Source organism: Phascolarctos cinereus, unplaced genomic scaffold (assembly GCF_003287225.1).
Source record: "Phascolarctos cinereus isolate Bilbo 61053 unplaced genomic scaffold, phaCin_HiC Scaffold_2;HRSCAF=192, whole genome shotgun sequence".
NCBI lineage: Eukaryota > Metazoa > Chordata > Mammalia > Diprotodontia > Phascolarctidae > Phascolarctos > Phascolarctos cinereus.
The window spans coordinates 263,393,298-263,415,602 of record NW_027555625.1 but is presented as its reverse complement, the minus strand read 5'-3'; the positions used below and the strand labels follow the sequence as shown (position 1 = coordinate 263,415,602).

The following is a 22,305-nucleotide window of genomic DNA, read 5'->3' as shown; positions in this document are numbered from 1 at the left end:
CTGTACATACCGCGTGTAAAGTGTATATGAAGTTATTTATTTGTGACCCATGAGCCCGTGACCGTGTCCGTGAATTTGTGAGTCTGTAGCCTGCGCCCCTACCCGCTCCCGGACGTGGCAGGAAGGGGCCAAGGAGACTTGCTTATGCAGCCCCCAATCTCCAGCCTGGGCCCCTGGGCCAGCCAGGTCCCTTGGGCTCGCGCTCTCTCTTTTTTAAATGTCGAAATAAACTTCTTACAAATTCACAAGCCTGCTCATGTGCACGCTGCTTCTTCGCCTAGCACTCTGCCCCTCCAGCCTTTTGCTTTCATGCCCTTTACATTTTGGCCTCTCCCTTCATTCAGCCGCAAACTGATGCCATTTTAACCTTCACCTTTTCCCCTCTCAATCTTCTATTTCCCCGCCCCATCAACAAAGCATTTCCTCCCTTTCCCTTTCTTCATTCGATTCCCATTTTTCTATTTTTTTCTACCTTTCCCTTCTGTTTCTCTTCCATTTCCAGCCCCCCCTTCTCTCTTTCCCCTTTATTCCCCTTCGATCCATTCACCTGGTTCCTTCTCCTTACAACCGTTCCCTCGCCAGACCAAAACTGCTTTCCTTTCCTACATCACTTGGGTACTTGGGGCGTTAGTCCCAAGAAGGTAGAGTTCCAGGGGGCCGGGGCTGGGAGGAGAGGTAAAGAAGGAGGAGGGGTGGGGGATGGAGAGACGGGTAGGGAAGGGGGTCACTGTCCGAGAGCTCACTTTGCAGCGGGCTGGGCTGCTATTCGCCCTCCCCAAGTGAGCTCATCTGTCCGGGACCATGCGCCGGCAGCTGGTGACCGGGACCCGATGGGCGAGGTGAACGACAGATGGGCGCCGAGGCAGAGCCCACTCTCCCCCCACGTGGCACCCGTTGCCCACTATCAATCCCTCCCCGCCCGGGTCACTCTCTTCCTGGTTCTGGACTGTCAGCCCCCCCCCCCCCCCCCCCCGGCTGGGGACACAAGACGAGGAACTCTTCTAACCCCGGCTCAGTGTTGCACCTTCCAGCTGCCCCGGGGAATTCAGAGACAAATTTCCAACTCCGTTCCTTTAAACCTGAGGCACCTTAGTAATGCTTCACCGACCTGGTTCCCTTTATACTTCCCATTTACCCTTGGAGTCAGGTTTAGGATAAGGGGGGGGTGGCAATTCTCCCCTCCCCACTAGCTTCTGCCTCACCTCAACGCCAGGATCCCAAGGGGGCTGGATTTAAATCCTGAGCCAGACTCCAGACTGTGCCCACATTCAGGGGGAAATCATTCCTATCTCAGGGGAGGTAGCAGGTGCTCTTAGTGGACCAACATCCCCCCCCTCTTTCCTTCTCCCCATCCAGTCCAGCATTCAACCTGCAGACGCCCTGACCCTCAAAATGCTAAGGGTGGGGGAGGCACCAGACTCTAAGAAAGGAGAAACATTCAGGGCTGGGAATCGCCTTTCAGTGGAACAATAACCAGAGACCCTTCCAGTTTTGTTGACAGGAAAGATCTGGGAGATGAAAAACTGCTTTGGAGGGGACTGAGGGGTGGGGGGGAAACTGTAGTATACAGACCCTCATTAAAACCAGAGCCAGCTCCTGGTCTGCAACTGTTTCCTACCCCCACCCTATCCAACACACACACACACACACACACACACACACACCCCTCTCTTTCTTCCTTGGGATGGTGAGGGTATTATTATAATTTTGCAAAATGCACAGCAGCTAATTAAGTCAAGACAGCCCCTTTGCATTCGGGTTCTTTTGCATGTGAATGGGGGTTGGTAAATCCCCGGCTCTGGATGTGGTGGGGGTGATGGGGGGATTGTCCCCAACTCAGGGTTAATGAAGTGGGAAAGGAGTCTCTCATAGCCTCCTGCAAACAAAACCCCCCCATGCAACAAACCCTGTCCAAATCCTACATGGATTGACTTAAACCCAGGGGATAAGTGCTTTAAATTAATCTCATTGAATAAGAATGAGACCAAACAAAACTCTTTAAAATCATATTAAAAATCTATCAAAGGACAACTTGCACTGGTGTGCTTTTCATTTTGTGAAAGTGAAGGAGATAGAATAGAGCAACCATCTTTACATTTACACAGCAGCAGTGTAAATCACAGACATATTCTCAACTATTTAATTGTCCTTGTACCTTAGAGGCGATTTCATATCTTACATTAATGAAGAACAAGGCTTCCCGACAAGTTTATAATTACAATATTTAAAATTGTCCTGCCAGTTCCCACCTGCAATAACTTTACAACCTTTATGGTAAAGCAGGGTTCTTTTTTTTTTTAACTTTCATATATTTAAAAGGTTCACTTTGGTTTCTATGTTCTGGACCCTGGTGCTGGGTGATTTCAGACAGAGAAGAGGAGTCTGAGGGAGCCTCTGGAGGAGGTACTGAAAAAGGTAGCTCCTGAAAAGGCCCACCTTTTTCTCCAATCCTCTCCTTACAACATACAGACACCCCCAGAGAGACATGTGCCTTGTGGTCCCTTGCATGGGAAGATGTGGAATCCAAAGTAACTTTGAATCCTCTGCTACAAACAGTCTATGACAGAAAAGCTCTTGTGGACATTTTGGGAAAAGTCAAATGGACTTTAAAGTTCCTCCACACTGCAACCAGTCAAGCTAACTTTAAATGGCCTAGCCCTAAATCCTCCCCCACAACCCAACAGCAATAGCAGAAAAGGTGTAAGGATCTTAAAGGAACTTTTGCTAGAGGGAGTAAAGCTGCTTCCCAAGAAAGAATATGATGTAATATCTCCAAAACAATAGGAAACCAAATAATTTTTTTGGAGGGCAGAGGGGAAGAGTCCCATTTTTCTATCTTTGAGAAATAAACATTGGGACCTTAGTGATTTTTGTTGACTACATGTAAAGGAACTAAAATCCAGAAATCTAGGACATTAGCCATTTTCCAGTCATTTGACTAAATGGCTCTCCTTCACCCTTCAACCAGCTCCCTAAAAAAATTCAAAGGAACTCACTGGGCTTTGTAGAAATTTCTTTTGCTGAGGTTTAGTCTGAACTTGGTTCTATAGGAATGGAAGTTGCTGTTTGCATTACATCAGCACTGACTTAATTAGATCACACACAGGCACCTATTTTGCCAAAGGTTCTTTGCCCTTCACTGCATGAGAAATGAGGGTCCCTTCTGAAGATTTGCAACCATTAGGGGTTGCAAATACTAAGATGTTTGGGAACCAGGAAAGGAATTCTATACAATCCACCAGGGAAAAGAACTGTGGGTTGTAACAGTTCCTTAAATGCCCAACTTCTGTGAGTCTTTAAATACGAGAAACAGGAGCATAGCAGAGAATGAGAGAGACAAGTTTGGGAAATGAGAAAATAGATGATTAAAAATGCACACAAAATTAGAATATGTACAATGGAATTAGGCAAAGGCTTTGCCTAATTGATGCCTGAAATGTATAATCTTTCATGAGCTATAATAAGAGAAAGATTTATTTTTAAGGTTATTCCAACTCAGATAATATTAACCTTAAATCTGCTAAATCCTTGTTTCTTTATTAACTGGGGGGCAGGATATTGATTCTGCTCAGAAATATACCCAGGCATCATCTTAATGTGAGATGAAACGTTTAAGCTATTATCAGCAAAGTAAGTTGGGGTTTATAGTTTGAATATATGTGTACACTTACACCCACACTCATATATATATATATATATATATATATACACACACACACACATACCCCTAATGATACACACATATGCCCTTTGCATAGTTATAGCATTTTTTTTACTCCAGGAATGTGGAATATCCTTATGATTATTCATCCTTTAATAGAATGAATACTTGAAAAAACATGTAGGTTTTTGCCTTTGATCACCCCCAATCGCTGGCATTAATCTTATTTCCCACACAGCTGGGTTTTGTCTATAAAAAGTTTGATCTCTTCTTTTCTCATCCAAATCATTTGAACTATTATGCATCAAAATAAAAGAGAGGGTGGCAGATTTGTCCAAAGTCATTTTTGACATTGCTGCAGGGTTTTTTATTATTATTATTATTATTATTATTATTATTGTTATAAATTTCACCAACAGCCCCTATTAATTCATATGTGACAGCTGACTCTGAGAAGGTCATATTTTTCCTCATGCAGAAGATCAATTTTTACTAGGCTCACACTCTACCTCACATACTCTGAGTCATTTCTGTGGCAGTGTTCTAGATGACATTTGCCTTGAATCTGCCCACTATCAGAAAAGGAAAACTTGACACCCTTCCCCTTTATCACTTTGTAAATATGAATCTTCACAAAGCTTACATTACCCTACTGGTCAGTCAGCTAATTCAAAGCTGGCATTTCCTTTGGAATATCTCAGAACTTTGTCACAGAAAATCTAGACATGGTCATTTAGTAATCATAGAGGAGGATGGCCAGGAAATGCCCAAGTCAAGCTGCTGCACAGGGCTCTTCAACATGAAGAAAACTGCTGAGATTTTTAGCCCTTTCTCTTGTGGCCTTCTCTAGCATTTCCTGTATGTAAATATTACATTTATTGGGAAATCAATACTTCTCAAAGGGGGAGAGGGGCTGTCACCAGCCTGGTAGCCAGACCCAATGGGGAAGCTGTGCCCCAGGTCACAAGACAAAGAAGCCCAGGCCTCTTGTGGAACCCTGTTGGGTTTCACTAGGAAGAAAAACACAGGGGCACTGGTGCCTTTTGACTTCAAAGGCAAATAATAAAAAGACAACAGTAAATCAATTAGCCCTGAAAGAATACCTTTTCTGAGGAACACTGAAGAGGGAATAAATGTAAGGAATGATAGAAAAGTGACATTGTATTTACAGCAACATATTTAGAGAAAATAAGGAGGCTCAGGGTATACCACAATACTGTGGTATTTCTGATTATTTTCACAAAATGATTCTTGGTCCTTTTTACAGACCACTTCATGTATGCATTGGGAAAGAAAATTTTGAGAAATAAAATTTCTCTCTTATACACATTCATTTCACAAAATCATACCTTGAGAGTTGGAAGAGACCTTAGAAATGAACAAATCTTGCCCCCTTTGTGACTGGGGAAACTCAGGCCCAGAGAAGGGATGTGACTTGTCCAAAGTCACATAGCTACTCTTCAAGTCACAAATCGTGCTTTACAAATAAGACCAAAGGTACCAAATAGTATAAAAATAAAACACAGTGGATCTTTGCTAAAACACTGGCATGTAACAGCAGGGTTAATTCATTTCACAGGCTAGCCTGTATCATAGTAGGCTTTTGTTGTATGGCACATCCAAATATGTTCAGTGACTTAGGATGGAGTTCTTTTGTCCTTCATTTTTACTACTGCTCACTTAAAGGACTAATCTGCTTCCAGGGTCAATGGAAAGTATAGAGATATCAAGTAATTAGCTAATTGTTGCTGTGATGTTACTCCCCTTGGTTTCTATTTTTACTCCACTCACAAAAGAGAATGGGTGTGGGTTCAATTATATCATTTTGAAATTTGGTATGCAGGAAAAGAGAAATATGCTTATTTTTAATAAGGTTCCTCTAACAAAAATAGGACATTTACCAATCCAGAACTTCCAGGATCCATCTTGAGGCTCAGTGCTATGTACAGAGGCAGTTTTTGAGAAGTCTTAGCTAAGTCTCACTGGCCCACAGAACATCTTTGTGGGCTTTTCCAGTGTTTCACAGAGACAGATTTTCTTTTCCTTCCCCCCACAGCAAAGGTTGGGAGCTCCAACTCAGCTCTGCAGTGTGTGGTTGCTGGGTTTTCCATGTTTGTTTTGCTTTTTGACCTTGGCGTCGCCAGCTTCCATCCCACTTGAGTATTCTGAACGCAAGATTTCAGCAAGACGGTGTTTACTCTGGGTCTTCTTATGAAGGTCAGGCCTAGGGAAGAGTAAAAGCGGGGAAAGGGAGGGGGAGACAAGAAACTTTACGTATTTTTTTCATTCTAAGATAGGCTGATGGCGGCTAGTTCTGAGGCTGTGAAACTGACATTTTTGTATTAACAGAAGTACAATCCCTTCCATTGTGCTTGTTTTGATATTCTCTGTACCAGAAGATTAGATACGGCGCTGACAGATTTTCATAACGGTGGCAAAATATCATGGCATTTTTAAAAGTGAGGCTTTGTTCTGTACTGTTGTTTTCATGGAAAAAAAGGAACACAGGCTGATGGCAAATGAGGTGTATGATACAGCAGTTTGCCAAAGGAAAAAAAAAGCCCACCCTAAAACTCAACAACATTCAGTAATAAAAACACTTTAATAAGCAACCACAGTAACCCCAACTTGGTTAAAAAAATAATTGTCCCTCACTAATCCACAGATAGTAAGAGGGAGGACTCTAGCTCTCCTGAGACAGTGAAGACGGCTGACTGGTATTTTGAACGGACCTTTCTGTGGTCTAGAAGGCTGAATAGATTAGTTAATAGGCATTTCTTCATTGGACTGGGAGGGCTTTTTAATCTTTTGGTCCCTTCAAAATCAAGTCCCAGGGTACATTTAAGAAGCTTGGTTTATGTATCAAACATTGGCCACAACTGCAGCCCTCCCAACACTGCACACAAGCCTTGGGTAATGGAGAGAGGTCTCTCTACTGCAGTAATCCACACTGAAAAATGCCAAAGGTTGAAAATCAATTTCAGCTGTTGAACTGCAGTAACTGTTTTCAAAAGACGGTAGCCTTGCCATTTGATCAGAAGATCAGAGAGGGAAATTTGTAGAAGTTCAATCAAACACAGGGAAAATGATTACATAAACTGCAGAGTGAAATATTTAATGTTTCCTAAGACACACAGATGGGTTTCGAATTTGTTTTCAAAAGCAGTGGTGACCACTAAAAACACACAACACATGGTGGAAATGCTATCATTGGCACCTAGTTAGTGCCCACTGGTTTTGCAATAATTCTCTAGGCATTAAGAATATGGTATATATTTTTAGGAAGATAGTTTATGCCCTTATCCCCGCTCTTGCTTTTTTCTTTTTCAATCTAGGATGAAGACAATAGTGGACAAATGCTTGAACTTATAGTCTAAGTAAGTGGAAACCCTTTGTAAGATAGGGATCAGAAGAGACAGTTAAGAACTGTTTTTCAATATAAGCTATAAAAGGTTATAAGTCCAAGTTATATCAGACCATTCATTACTTTATGCAGTTATGTACCAGAGGACTCAACTCAAAATTACGGTATACTGAAATTTATATGATATAAATCTATGTTCCAGTGGAATTCTTTTTTGCATAGAAGTACAAATTAGGTAGTATGAGAAGTCATGTCTTTACTGCCAGAATGAAGATTTGAAATAATTATTTGGATTGCTAGGAAAAAGAAACTTTAAGGTTGTTTATTTGTGGGGGACAAGAGAATGGAGAGGGTTAAGAAGAGGAAAATTTCAAATGATAATTTCTATTATTCATTTCATTATGACGGTAGTGATCATATCTGTGGATGTTACTGAAGAGCATTTCATTTGAGACTATTATAAATCTTCAACATGGCTACCTTCAGTCCTCATAGCTTCTTGCCTTCTGTCCTCCACCCAAAACACCAACCCAAACAAAAGGCGACATATCACAGTGGAAAAACCACTGGCCAGGAGTCAGAGGATCTGGGTTCAAATGCCAGCTTGGATGCTTATACTTCCTGTGTGACCTACGGCCAATCACATGGTCTCAGTTTCCTCATCTGTACAATGAGGAAATTGGACTCGATAGCCTTTGGGGTCTAAATCTATGGTGCTATAAAAAAAGAAAAACCTCATCTGAAGCTTGTATTACTTCTACTCCCTAGAGATAACCAAGTGAAGTAAAATGTTTTGCCAGATGGAGGGTAGCCCTTTCCAGCACCATTTAGATTCCTGACTAAGTTATTCGTGGCAACACCTACAAGGGGCCATTTTTTTTTCTTTTAAGGATTGGGAAGTGACTTTATGATGATAATGAGTTCACATTTATATTGTGCTTTTAGGTTTACAAAGGCAAGTGTAAGTGGCATAGTGGATAGTTGCTTAACCTGGAGCCAAGAAGACCTGAGTTGAAATCTGGCCTCAAACACTTACTAGCTATGTGACCGTGGGCAAGCCACTTAACCTCCATTTAATTTGGTTTTGTCAACTGTAAAAGGGGAATAATAAGAACACCACCTCTAATGGTTGTTTTGAGGATCAAATGAGATATTTCTAAAGCCTGGCACATGAATGCTTATTCCCTTTCCCTTCCATCACTACTCTGTCAAGTACAAAGAGCAAGTCTCAGCTTCCTTTAGCAGATGAACAAACCCTCAGTTTGACCCCCTACAGGGGACAAATGAGTTGTCCGAGGTTAACACAGCAAATTAGTGGAGGCATAGGACTGAAACCCATGTCTTCTCACCCCTGGTTTAGCGCTCTTGCTACTCCACTGTGCTCCTTCTACGGGACGCTATTTCTCATTCGGCAGCGCCCCTGCTCATGTACCCTCTCTCTCTTCTCTGTACCTGATTGAGGTCCAAGTTGCAAGGGGGTTGATTTGTGATTTGGAAAAGACAGGAGACAGGCCCGGCAGTTAAGAGAACTTAACTTGTTCCAAACTGATGGCTGCCAGTTCTATGTGCCTACAGTTTATTTTTAGTTGGGTTATATGACAGACAGAGTGAAAAGGTTTTGACAGGAAGGAATGCTTTTTCTTCCCCCTCGTTTGAAGCTGAGTGTTCACAATGTGTATAATTTTAAATGTAACAACCTGGGTTTCAACATATGCAAAGTATCAGTCAAAATATCCTCTCCAGCATTAGCTCCTACACTTCAAAGATCTCTCCTGCCACTGCTAAAGCAAAATAAATAAATAGAATATTACCTGGCTGATTGATACACTAATTGCCTACAAAAATGGCACGGGCTGTGTCACCACCAAAACTTTCAGCCAAAGATAAGCAGGTTGGCAAACTTGCATTTTTAGCCAAGAGCACATAGGTTTTAATCTATCTGAGCATATATATTATAAAATAGGTGTCTGTAAATGTATATTTGGTGAGGTAAGAATACATATATGCCAATGTGGAAATTTGTTTTGATTGACTAGACATGTATGTGATGGACATTGGCTGATTAAAACAAAACAAACAAAAAACAGATATAATATGTGTATTTCCCAAGAAATTCTTGTTTCCTTAGAAAACTTGAGAACTCTGATCAACACAATGACCCATCACAATTCCTAAGGATTTGTGAAAAAATGTGCTGCCTACCCTCCTGACAGAGAAGTGATTGCAGATTGTGATATGCCCAATGAGAAATTTTGTTTTGCTTGACCATACATGCCTGCAACAGAGGTTTTGTTTTTCTTGCTTTCTCGACAGAGATGGAAGGAGAGGCAAGGAAGAGAGAGAAATATTATTCTTGCTTGAAAATAAAACAAAATTTAACTTTAAAAAAAAGATAGTGTGTATGTGTATATATACATAAACACACACGTATATAAACAGATATATATGTGTGTGCATGTGTGTATGTGTGTGTGTGTATACATATTATATAAATAATTCAAGGACTTATGATTTCATCACCATGGGCACACTGCCGCTGATGCAGAACACAGTACCTCATACCTTTGTAGACAGTTTCAAGTTTCTATGGCTGAAAAAAAAAATTAATCACCTCATTATTTACTCTCTAAGTGAAGAAGCTCTATAAACTTACTTAGGCTGATCTTTGAATGAGAGATATACAGTCCAACACTGGGTCCATATCTGAAATCTTCTAAGCTTGATAATTTCTGCCAGGGCTAACATTCCATCAACAGTGATTTTGGGAACCTGCTATCAACCTCCATGCCAAGATGAAGCACTGGAGTATATCTCAGTAGCAGGGCAGAACTGTGGAACACGGTCTGGAATGAAGTTGGGACCTGGGTTCAAGGACTGGCTGCCACTCATTATACATATAACTTTTTGCTGTTCATTCCTTTGCAGTTGTGTCTGACTCTTTGTGACCCTATTTGGGGTTTTCTTGGCAAAGATACTAGTGTGGTTTGCCATTTCCTTCTCCAGGTCATTTTATAGATGAGGAAACTGAGACAAACAGAGTTAAGTGACTTTCCCGGAGTCACACAGTTAGTAAATGTCTGAGACCAGATTTGAATTCATGAAAATGAGTTTTTCTGACTCCAGGACTGGTATTCTATCCACTACACCATCTAGCTGCCCCTCGAGTGACTTCAGGGAAATCACTTAATCTATTTTACCTTCAGTTTTCCTCATCTGTTAAATGAGGTTGATCAAGATAATCTCAAATGTGCCTTTCAGCTAAAATCTATGATCCTATAATGAATTCCTATCTTATCAGTGTCCAAGATGTATTAATTCATTAATAATAATAAGGTTATGTGCTATATGGTAGGGTTCTGGGGCACTGGATGCTAATCGACAGAAGATACACAAAACTGTTCTCAAAGGGTATTTGCTCAACATTCCCAAGTCCACAGTGCAGAAAATGAGATGCTATAGAAATCAGGTCTTGGAGATGGTCCTGCTCTACTTAAGTTGACAACTGAAACATTTTCCAGGCATTTTACAATTTTATTTCCAGCCAAGGCATAGTCCACCACCAGCAAATCCTAATTCCTCTACAGACCTGGTAGAAAAATGTGCCAGGTCACTACTCTGAGGATCCTTATGCTCCACAGAGTGAGCAGGTGTTCAGTTTTTCAGTCTATGGCTTTGGTTTCTCTGCCTTTGGTGAAGAGAAGCTCTGAAGAGGATTTGGATTTTTTTTTTAAAGCATTCAAGATGTCCAAATGGGGCCCTCATTTAGTGACCAAGCTAGTTCTCTGCTTCTTCTCTGGTCTGCAGGCCCTGCCTGAATCACAAGGCAATAAGTAGATAGGAAAATGAGAAATTCTAAATCTAAACATGCCCTGGCAACTTAAGGTCTCAATCTTCTCCAGTGCCAACCTGCAGTCTTCCTGGTTTTTGCCAAAGGCCCCCTCTCACCAGTAGTCACCAAAACAGTAATCCTATAGTTACCAACAAACAAATTCGTTTATCTAATTATGGTGAAAGAAGAGTAAATCTACCCAAAGTTGTTGGGTTGAACTGGTACTCATCAGGAAGGACAGATGTTATTTGTACCCTCGATAAAGTAAAATCTCAGCTCAATTCGCACGTCAGTATACTTGGCTCTAATAATAACTATGAGGCAGCTAGGTATCTCAAAGCAAAGAGAGTGCCAGGCCTGGCCCTGTTAAGTCTCTTCTTAGTGAGTTCAAATCCGGCCTCAGACACTTATGGGATGTGTGATCCTGGACAAGTCACTTAACCCTGTTTGCCTCAGTTTCCTCATCTGTAAATGACCTGGAGAAGGAAATGGCAAACCACTCCAGTATCTCTGCCAAGAAAACCCCAAATAGGGTCACAAAGAGTCAGATATGACTGAAAACAATTGAAAAAAAAAAGCGAACATACACAAAATGCTTTAAAATTTGCAAAGTATTTTACATAAATACTTATATTCCCCCATTAGACTATAAGCTGTCTGAGGGCAGGGACCATATTTTATGTAAACTTTGCATTCCCACCTATCCCCATACCTAATACAACTCTGCAGACATTAGGTGCTTAATATCTGCTGACTTAATTTGAACTTCAAACTAAATCTGATGCTGAAAATGCAGAGAACTGCATTAACTAATTCTTATTGAACTAAGATGTGTTTTGGTATGGTATGCTGTTGGGTTTTCCTTTTTTAAACTTCCTTGCCTCCTCTTTACAAAACACACACACACATACATACACACACACACACACACACACACACACACACACACACACCCCTTTTGGATGCCTCAAAGTCTACTGAAGTCTGGTAAAATGCATTCTCTCAAGTCTGAAAGATCCACCTTGTAAACAAACTATCTAGGGCCACAGATAGACCCAAAGGAATTCCAAGTGAAAATATACCCCCAAATAGGATGGAAAAACCCTGGTTTCAAGTGTGATCAGGGGAGAAGTGGCAATGACTTTAGATAAGATGGCAATGATTGAGAAATTTCTCTGCCTTGCCTAGCTCTTAGGGAAGAGAAAAGGCAGCAATGTTTGAACAGAATTCTGGTGGCTCTCCAATGACAGACAGAACAACAAACAAGTCCAGGGAGAATTTGACAAGCCGTCCCTCTGGTGCAACAAAGTAGTTCAGGTGAAGATTCTGCCAGTGAGGGATGATAATTTAGCCTCCTGAAGTGGATCATATTATCAGATCTTTATAGTCATCCAAGGAAAGGGATTAGCCATAGAAGCCTCTTAACCTTTGGGTTCTATGTTGGCATGGATGTAGAGTGGGGTGAGTTTCTGGCACAACAGTAGGCTGCCTCTTTGATCAGCCTGCACTAAATAAAACCTGACTTTTCTGAAAAACTACTGGTGCTTCAGAAGAGTCCCTATTTTGTTAGTGTGCCCTGCACAAACATCAGACACTAAGGCTAAATCTTGGAGGGCTACCCTGTAGACCCAAGGACAGACATAAAAAAAGGACTTTTCCCTAATACCACATTATAAAGAGCTGCAAAGGAATGGAGGAAAATTCTAAGACCTGATTCAAGGAGTAGCACAGTGCTAGGTACATAGCAAGTATTTGGTAAATATTTGTTTAATTGAATGAAGGTGATTACCTACAGGAGAAGGATAAAGGGTTGCCCTAATAAACTTTGGGTTAAGGTGATAAAGGCAAGATAATGAGATTGAGAAGTGGAAGAACTAGATTCTAGTCTCAGCTCTGTCATTTACTACTTGTGTAAACATTTAAGTCACTGTTAGTCTGAGATGTTGGATCCTTTCCTAATTCTGATCATTAAGTAGATTCCAATGCATTTTAACGCCTATTTCAGCACCACACAGATGTGTACATCTTAGAAACTGTCACTGGATTTGGGAGGGAAGCAGAAGTGGGTGCTGAAGGTGTGGCAATGGTCCAGAGCGCTCTGCACTGTCAGTTCTAGATTTAGGAATATGACAGCCTTATGCTCACTGAGTAACTGATCACACAGGCTAATATTTGTAAAGCACTTAGCAGTGAGCTTAATAAATGCTTGTTTCCTTTTTTCCTTCCTATCAGTACATGAAGGCTAAGTGGCACAGTGGATAGAGTGCTGGGCCCAGAGTCAGGAAGACCTTAGTTCAAATTTGGCCTCAGACACTTACTAGCTGTGTGACCCTAGACAAGTCACTCAGCCTCTGTTTGTCTCAATCTGGTGGAGAAGGAAATGGCAAATCACTCCGGTATCTTTGCTAAGAAAACCCCATGGACAGTATGGTCATGCTATGGTCCACAGGGTTAGGAAGAGTTGGACATGACTGAATGACTGAACAACAATAACCTGTACATAATATGCACTTAGTATGTATTTGCTGAATGAGCATGTTTTCACAACTAAATGCCAACCAATAAATGCGATTCACACAAAAACTTTTAGCTAATTCTTTGTGGACAAAGAGAAGATTATTATTTTGCTGAGGCCTATATTACAGGCTTCTTCATCTCCCACATGTTGAATTGGGTAGAATTGATTAGTTTAATCAAGAGATCCTTTCCATCATTATAGAACCTTAAAGTTGAAAATCATGAATTCCAGTTCCCACCTGATCAAGAATCCGCTTTTCAACATCCCTACAAGTAAATGATCATCCTACCTCTGCTTTAAGACCTCCTTTGACATAGCATTTACCATCTACTCTGCCTATTCCATTGTTGGTCTGGTCTAATTGTTAGGAAGTGTTTCCTTCTACTGAACTGAAGTCATCCTCCCCTCCCCTTGTCAGGCATTAATCTTAGTTCTACATTTCAAGAACAAGCTTAATGTTAAGATGTGGGCAAAGATAATTTTACTATGCTTTAAATGACTTATAATGCAATTGCCTAATGAGTTCTAACCTAATTAGAAGCAGTTGATTCATATCATATAATTCAAGCTTGATCCTCTGCTTCTAGCTCACAGAACCTAGAACAAAAGTAGCATAGAGAAATTAATTGGTCTAGCTCTCTGTCTTTAGGCAAGTCGATAGCCATATAATCCAAGGGTGATAACTGCCATTTGTCATGAAAAACTTCAGAAGTATGGATTCTAAGGGGAAGCTAGGTGGCACAGTGGATAGAGCACCAGCCCTGAAGTCAGGAGGACCTAAGTTCAAATCCAGCCTCAGACCAAACACTTGTCACTTACTAGCTGTGTGACCCTGGGCAAGTCATTTAACCCTAACTGCTTTAAAAAAAAATTTAAAAAAAAGAAATATAGATTCTATAATCTTCAGAGTCCATTCTAGTATTTGGTGACCCTGACAATCAAATTTTAAGTTTTTCTTTGTATCCAAACAAATATCTCTTTTTAATCTAACTCTTTTTCTGTCCTTTCTGGATATGGAGAAAATGCCTTATTATAGAAATACTTCACATATCTTATAAACTTATTCTTTTCCTTAATGCTTATTTTGAAGTAGCTTCCAAAAGGTATGTAGGGAATGTATACCCAGTCTACAAAAGGGCCTGAAAAGCTGCAAAGGTTGGCACTCCCAAATGACATCCTTTCTGTGGAGCAGTAAATTCAAATAATGTTACATGCCTACTCTGTGCAAGGCTCTATACTAAGCATTGAGAGACAAAGATGAATAAGATATGGTCCCTTCTGCCAGGAAACTTACAATCTTGTACTTGTAAATGGTTACGATACCACCTCATATCATGGACTGTCAGGTCCAATGCACTGGGTTGAAACATGGCAGCATCAGTTCCAGGGCGAGAACAAAATGCAAAGCAACTCGAACGCTTCAGAATAAGATATGACAAGAGGCTGACATAAACTAACTGGAACTGTATAGGTCATAACAAATAACAATCAAAGCTTTCATTTCTAGAGTACTTTATAGCTTACAAAGCGCTTTCCTCCCAACAATTCTGGGAGGTGGATAGTAACAGAGAGAAAGAGCTTTTTGTCACTATCAGGTGAAGAAATCGCTGAGTAGCCAAGGATATACATATTCCTGCAGCAGAAAAGGAATTAGGGATGAGTTGTTCATTGGGGAAGAAAAATAGGATGACTAGATGAGTGGTTTGGGGGTATATGTCTGAGATGACTACATAGAAAGTCTATTTATGAGCTAGCAAAGGTTTCTTCTTCTTGGGGTATACATACATATACGTGTCTGTGTGTGTGTGTGTGTGTGTGTGTGTGTGTGTGTGTGTGTGTGTAATACATGTTGTCTTGTGTTCAGTTTCCTGTAATTCAAGAACTCAAAATTAGAAGCTTTGGTGAAAAGGTGAATTATCTCCTGTTGCATCTACCCTCAACTGGTATCTGTCACTGATTTGAATTGTACTTCCTTCCTTCTTCCAATTCCAGGGCTTCAATGCAGCAGAAGGCCAAAGTTTCAAGAGCTACAACAGTATACTTGACAGTCTCTGGCGTCACCCCCAAGAGAGGCTGGTTGGGTTCCTGTTCTTTGTTGTCAGCCCTGGCTGCTTGTCTGAAAGCACACCATGTGGTTCCTGCTGTCTGCAGGTGACCCAGGTGTGGAGGAAGCTAAGGGTCACTGTGAAATCCCTCTAATCGCCTCATTAGCAGGGTGGGGATGAAGGTGTGTTTGTTCAGTGAGAAGGCAGAAAGCTGGTAATTGCTTGGTGTCAGCTGGAAAAAACCAAGTGATAGGAGCAAGGGGCCAAATGTAAAAAGGCTACATGAGCACACCTATAATTAAACCACTGTTCCAAAGAATAGGGGCCCAGCAGCACCTGAGTATAGGGAGAGCACAGGAAAGAGGAAACTAGATTTGCATCAAGTCTGCAAATGGAGAAATACTCAGCTCCCACCACCGAAGAATGCCCCTAGAGATGAAATTTTGGTATGAATCTGAGCCCAGCTATGGCTAATGCAATGCTGGAAAAAACGAATCCAGCCAAATGGGGTCTTCTCATCTCAAGTTCTAGTTTAGACAACAAAGATCCTATTCTCAGCACAGATGTTTCAAAGATACAACTTGTAGTGGATTTCAAAACACAGAATTTCACATTTTGGTCCTTACATCAGAGCCCAAAGTACAAATAATGATGATGATGATGATGAGAAGTGTCAAAGGAAAGTGGTAAGCACTGCATAATAACATCCATAGTCCTCTGCTCATGCCAGTTATGTCTGACCTTATAGCTACCAGTGGCTCCTATTGCTTCTCCTTGACCTTATCACTAAGGTCAAGTGCTCTGACCTTCCATCTGGGGGATGAGGATGCACCAGAGCATCCTTGTGTCTAATTACTAGGGTCTGGTTTACTGCCTCCATTTAGGAGGTCAGAGAAACAGAGCCAGCTGCTCTGACAAGCTGGTCCATCAGCAGGGGGTGTGGATGCCCTTCTGAGTGATCTTCCTTTCCTGTGCCGAGCAATGGAATCTCAAAGCCTGTTTAATGTTCCCTATTGCCCATTTTGCTCCTCATCAGACACTCCTGGGAACTGCATCATTGGAATTTACACATGGGATTTGAAGTAATGAATACAGCCACCCACTGGAATGGGCACCAGGCCTTCTTTACAACAAGAGGAAAGAGAAGTTACTGGAGGGGAAGCAATCTATGGCACCTTCCCCTCTAGTCTACCTTCTCTAGCTCATCTTTCATACTGCCACTAGAATAATATTTCTTATCCATCAATCCGTTCATTATACTCTGTTCAAAGAATCATCAGTCATTGCCAATTGCCTATCAAATAAAATTCAAACTTTTTTTTGTCTGGCACTCAAGCTCTTCCACAATTGGGCACTCCTCTACTTTTTCAGCCTTTATTTACTTCTATTCCAGGTGTTTTGTGAACCAAACTGGAATACTCTTTGTCCCCCAAACATGTCCTGTGCTTTCCTGCCTTCCTGCCTTTGCTTATGACATTGCCTCTGAGTGAAATGTTCACTTTTTTCCAGCCCGTGTTAGCCTGTATCCATTCTCTAAAGCTCAGCTGAAATGGCATTTTCTTCATGAAGCCTTCCCTTATTTCCTGCATAAATGACCTTCCCCAACCCAAACCTTGACTGGCACTTTGTTATACAATACTTCAATACCCTTATATAATATGATGTATTACAATGATCAGTCTGCGTTTCCTCTCCCTATTACAGCACTCTATCTGCACTCTCCATTCTTTGGACCCATTCTTTCCTTTTTCTTCCACTCTCTTCTCCCCAATCCTTTCCCTCTTCCTCTTTCCTTTTTTTTTTTTTTGCCTGTATCTTAGACCTGCCAGTGGCAACCACAGCATGGGCATTACTTAGCTTGTATACAACCATCAGGACTATGAATAGTGAAGACTTCTATTCTCATTTTCAGACCCTGCAACTCAGGACTTTGAACCCAAGACCTACTACTGGCTGTGTGACCTTGCACAAGTCACTTAGTCTCTGTATCTCAGTTTCTCAATTTAGCGATGGTAATACTGCTCCCCACATACTTCACATAGATAACTGTGAGGATAAGCCTAAACCACATAAATACGCTTTGAGCAATGGGGAAAAAAGTTACCACATACATTCTAATTACCATTATTTACAGTAAGACAGCCTGCATTCATGAAAGATTGCAAGTAGGCCACATGTCATTTCATTCTAATAAGGGAAGGCCGTAGTTCTTATTTTTAAAGATCCACAGAATGTCAGAGTTAAAAGTGTCTTTAGAGATCTTCTAGACCAATCTCTTCTTTTTTAGTTGAGAAACTTAGTCGCAGAGGAGTTAACTGAAAATCCTTAAGATCATAGAACTAATTAGCAGCTGAGCCGAGACTAGAACTCTGCCCAACTCTGCTCTTCCTCTTATGCCACAATGCCAATAGCCAATAAAAAATTTATTAAGCATCTACTATGCGCCAGGCACTGTGCTAAGTATGAGGATACAGGGAAGCAAAAAGACATTTCCTGCCTTCAGGCAGCTCACAATCTAATGGGGGAGGGGGAAGCAAACAAATATATGCAAACTATATAACAAGATAAATAGGAAATAATTAACAGAGTGAAGGCACTAGAATTAAGAGGGTTTAGAAAAGGTTTCCTATAGAAGATGGGATTTTAGTTCAGACTTAAAGAAAATTAGGAAAGTCAGTAGGTAGAGTTGAGGAGGAAGAGCATTCCAGGCATGGGGGACAGCCAGAGAAAATGTCCAGAGCAAAGAGATAGAGTGTCTTGTTTGTGGAACAAGAAGTGTCATTTGGAAAACCAGGAGAGAGTGGTGTCCCAAAAACCTAGAGAGAAGAGAGCATCAAGAAGGACAGAGTGATTAACAGTGTCAAAGGCTGCAGAGAGGTTGAGGAGACTGAGGATTGAGAAAAGGCCATTGGATTTGGCAATTAAGAGATAATTATTAATTTTGGAGAACAGTTTTGGTGGAATGATGAAGTTGGATGTCGGATTATAAGGGGTTAAGAGAGTGAGAGGAGACAAAATGGAGGCATCTATTGTAGACAGTCTTTACAAGGAGTTTAGCTACAACTGGTAGATGATAGTGAGGATGGAAAGATCAAGTGAGCTTTTTCAGGGTGGGTGAGATACGATCGTGTTTGTAGGCAGGAGAGATGGAAAATAAGTGATAGAGTAGGGATAACAGATGGGTGAAATCTTTTGGAGATGGAATGGGATAGAATAAGCTCACTTGTGCAGGTAGAAGGGTTAGCTTTGGTAAGAAGTAAGGCCACCTCTTCATGTGAGACAGGGGTGTCAGACAAGATAGTGGCAGAAGGGTTATGAATGATATGAAATGAGGAAGGGGGAGAAGAGGAAGCTCTCAGCAAATGGTCTCAATTTTCTTCTGTAAAACATAAGGCAAGTTTCTCCCCTGAGAAGGTGATAGGAGGGGGCCCCATGGGTACCATGGAAGTTTGAAGAAGGATGAAAAAGTTTGGAAGAGCCACTATAGAGAGTGAGATAGTGAGTTGACATGGAAGGTATGTAGATAAAGTGACTAGGGGCTCAAGAGACCAGGACAGTATAGAGCTGAACTGGTTCACCAAGGTGTCAAGATGGGGAAAAGAGGATCGAATGCAAGGGAGATGGCCTAGGAGAGAACTGGAAGTAATAGTGTGGAAGAAGAGTAGGATTTGGTACAGGAAGCTAGGGGGAGAGCTGGAAAGCCGCTAGAGTATGGTCAGACAAGTTGACTCAGGAATTCTTGAATGTGGCGGAAGTGTATTTTCGGGTTATGGCAAGATCAAAGTATGACCATCTTTATGTGTGGCTGAGGTGGGGCAGAGAAGTAGATCATGGGAAGTGAGTAGATTGAGGAACTGAGTGGTTAAGGTGTTTGAGAGAGAATATGTTGCAGTTCCTAAGTATGAGGGCAGGAGTTGCCAGAAAGTTACACATTGTTATATACCGTGTAATACAGGTAACATATTGTTTCAAGGGGGTATTTGGAGTTTGGGTTGGGGCATGCTCAAAAGAAAAAGCTGAATTTCCAGAATTTTCTATTCTGAAAACTTTTTTGGGGGGGGTAGGGGGGAGGATAATTTATCCCACCTAGAGGTTTGGGGATGGACTAGATGACATTTTTGTTTCCAGCCCAAGGAATCTATAACTCCTTCCAAGTTACTAGAGACTCCAGAGCTTGGAATAGAGAATATGACAGTTGGTGTGGATTTCTAACGTGATCGTGACTACATGTGTGATCATTAAATAGAAGATGAGGAAGTCTCAGGTCCTTTTTCTTTATCTGATTCACGACCTTGGAGAAGTGACTTGCTTGCTTCTTCTTGGTCTCAATTTTCTTGCATTAAAACCATATGTTAATACTTATTTGTCTCTAAATCCTTTGGCTATAAAAGAACAGATATTGAACTATAGCTAAACTTGCTAAAGAGCAAGTGGTAGGGCTACACAATCTATACACATACTATCAAAGTTTCAGATCATTGCTTTGGCTTTTCATTGCTCCACTGGTTAACACATCTTCCTAAATTACTATTAGGTCATTGTAAAATAGACTCCATCCTGGTTCTGCCACCATCTCACCTACATATATGGGGACCTCAGAGATTGTGGCTTTGTTCATTTTCTGATATCATATTTGGCCCAATTTGTCTTTTTATAAAATGATGAGTAGACCAACTAAACCGAGAAAAATTTTTCAGTGGGCAAGATTCCAAGTTTTCCTTCAGCTAATTAAGTGATATTAAGGAGGTTGTAAATGCCACATAAAAATTGGCAGGCAAGCTGCTCCCAATGATTAGATTATTGCTTTACAGGGAGCTACAGCTGCAGCTTCTCAATGCTAGTCTTTTTTGGGAGCTGGTTTGGTGTTTTCAAGGTTGTTACTAATAAGTTCAAAGGTGTTAAAAGGTTGCCAGTTAATATACCTTCAGCTCAATCCCTTTTTGTTGACTTTTGTAGTGAATGCAAAAACTACAATTCTCTTGCAGTCAATTGAAAAAAAAGCCATGAGAGACAAAAATAGTACCACTCTTCCCCAAAATGGCAGGGTTTATATGGGGTTGGAGGAAATGGACAATGGGATATAACTCTTCCAAGGAAAGTTCAAGTAAGCTCTCAAGAAATGTTTGTCAAATAGATCAACGAATTACATACACACCAAAGGCTTTGTGTAGGTAGGGGTAGGAGGGGAGGGAAGATACAACTTCAGAGTTTGGAGCTTTCTAATTTATTGAAATCTCATGAACTTGGAATTCACTAATTTATAATTGTTATAGTTTATGGAGGGACCTGACTGAAATTTTTGAAGGTAAGCATTCTATGAAAAAATGGTTTCATAAACAAATTCTAGAGCACAAAGGGTACGAAAGATTTGCAGGAGAACCATTCATTACATGACAGACCAAACTAATTTCAAAGCACCTGAGAAGCACTAATACTCAAGGGAGTGCTTTGATGCTCTTCTCAAGCATACTTAGGACACAGTGGCAATAACCAAGGTATAACATAACCCCTTTGCACCCTCCAACTCTTCACTTTACCCTCAGTGTCAGCATACTGCAAACTGGAAAAAAATATCCAGGGAGAATTTTTTTTTAAAGCGTTTTTGTGTGCAGGCCTTACGTCTTTGATTACTTTGTAGGTTTAGGTTAACACCTAACTACATATCATTCTTAGAATTTGGTAACATCTTGACTTTTGTATAACAACTTGAAAACAATAAAATTTCATTTCCATAAGAATGCTATATCATTCAGACAATACAAACAAGTGAAGTTTGGAAGAATTACAGAAATGAACAACACATCTATGTATGTGACCCCAGGCAAGACACAATCTCCCGAGGCCTCAGTTCCTTCATCTGGAAAATGAGGAAACTGGTCTAGTTGACCTTGAAGGTCTCTTCCAACTCTAAATCCATGATTCTGATTGATTTGTTAGTCTAATGTACCACACGTATTTTAGCACCCAACTGATTCAAGGACAATGAAAACAAGAAGTAGGATGGCAGAAGTCAAGGATAAAAGCACATCTAAGGTAGCCACAGAATAAATAGTTTTAAGAAGCAAACAACTCAAGGAACAATTTTTGGCTGTTGCTTGAGTCACACCTCCCTGGGAAAAAAATACCATACTTAGGAACAGGATGCATCCTGCACCATATAGAGAGTTCTAAGAAGGAGCAAGATGATCCTGTTATTCCGTAATGGCAACGCCAATATTTTAAGAGACAATGGTTAGAGTACTCTTCTTAGACAGTGTTTAACAACAGAGACATACTCCCTTATAGTGCTATGTTGACCTTCTCAGGCACATCTGACTCAGTGTTTCTTACTGACCAGCTACTTAGAAAATAATATGAATTTCAGGATTTTATCTATGTTGTCTTCTACCCCAAGGAAACTGAGGCCCCAGTTTCTGGTGCTGTTATCTTAGGTAAAGATGTAGGATGTCAAGAGTGTGTGTTGATTTTGTATCTTAGGAACTGCTGAATCTATACACCATAAAATAAAAGATACATTTCACCAATAGAGATCATTGGTTAATGCTGACTGTCACTGCAGGGCCATACAATATGTTCCTGATATTATCTACTACCTGATAAAGTGCAGGGTTGGAGTTTTGGCAGGTTTGTGTGTCAGGTGTCAGAGTTTCTATGATGGTGGTTCTGTGTGCAATGGGAGAAAAAAGCATTTAGTGTTTACTTTCAGAATTTAGGATCCAAAAGGCAGACAGACACCTGGCTGATAGGATATCCTTTGGGGAACATAGTTGCTCTCCTTTAAAAAAAATGAGAGAAGTATAGAAGAAAGGTGCCAGAGATTAAAAGTTCCCTTTGTCATTTGGTGAAAACACTTAATGGCCTCCTAACCTGCCTCTGATTCCTATCTCC

General features: G+C 40.9%; 1 protein-coding gene across 1 annotated transcript in view; it reads right to left on the bottom strand.

Moving 5' to 3' along the window:
- Positions 1–1,992: 1,992 nt before the first annotated feature.
- The window catches only part of DDX31 (DEAD-box helicase 31), a 90,058-nt gene continuing 69,745 nt past the window's right edge, over positions 1,993–22,305 (bottom strand). Inside the window, 1 exon segment of the mRNA XM_078149976.1 lies at positions 1,993–5,885. Within this exon segment, the coding sequence (XP_078006102.1) occupies positions 5,738–5,885 (148 nt within the window). The 3' untranslated portion in view covers positions 1,993–5,737.